The following is an 801-nucleotide window of genomic DNA, read 5'->3' on the forward strand; positions in this document are numbered from 1 at the left end:
ATGGATGGGGCTAGAAGAGGGGACGTTGGCAGGAGGGTTTCCCCGGTTGCGCGGTGGTGTGCTCCGGCCTTTCCTTTTGTGAAGATAAATATGGATGCTAGCTGGTCCAAGGCCTCTAAGAAGGGTTTTGTCGGGATGGTTGTGCGGGACATGGAGAGCAAGTATGTGGTTGCAGCGCGGTATGCTATCAATGCTCCTTCTGCGGCTGCTGCGGAGGCTGCTGCGCTGTTGCATGGGTGCCGTTTCGGAGCTGAGTTGGGTGTAAGGTATGTCATTCTGGAATCGGACTCCCTTGAAGCGATAAATTGTCTCTCTAGCTCGCTGTCCATGGGTAGTTGGGAGGCTTTCCCCGTGCTGGCTCGGGTAAAACAGTTGGGGGGAAAGTTTCTTGAATGCCGATGGTCTTGGGTGCCTAGAACTGCTAATGGCGTGGCTCACGAGATTGCGTCGTTTGGTTTCACGGAGATGTGTGATGTTGTTTGGGTCGATAGGCCCCCATCTTCGTTGGTCTTTGTGTTGAATAATGACGGACTTCCTTGTCCTCATTAAGTAGGGTGTGGAGGTGCTGGGGGTGACGCCTCTTCTAGGTGGAGGGGTCCTTGTGTTTTATCCCTTGTCACTTCTTGTTATTGTTTCAGTGTTTGCCTCTTTGTAGGCCTTCTATGAAATGGGTTTTGGGCGTTCAAAAAAAAAAAAAAAACAAAAAATTTAGTCGTGCCACAATAATTTGATAATTCACATCAACATAATAGAACTAAATAAAATATTAATCATGGCTTTAATTCAAACCCCATAAAAGTA

General features: G+C 47.9%; 1 protein-coding gene across 1 annotated transcript; it reads left to right on the top strand.

The window, feature by feature from the left end:
* Positions 1 to 549, top strand: LOC148695670 (uncharacterized). Its single transcript, XM_088697360.1, has one exon. It carries the CDS (start codon positions 1 to 3, stop codon positions 547 to 549), a length of 549 nt encoding a protein of 182 aa, XP_088553486.1.
* Positions 550 to 801: the final 252 nt, after the last annotated feature.

Source organism: Pyrus communis, chromosome 7 (assembly GCF_041283825.1).
Source record: "Pyrus communis isolate YQ-2024b chromosome 7, ASM4128382v1, whole genome shotgun sequence".
Lineage (NCBI taxonomy): Eukaryota > Viridiplantae > Streptophyta > Magnoliopsida > Rosales > Rosaceae > Pyrus > Pyrus communis.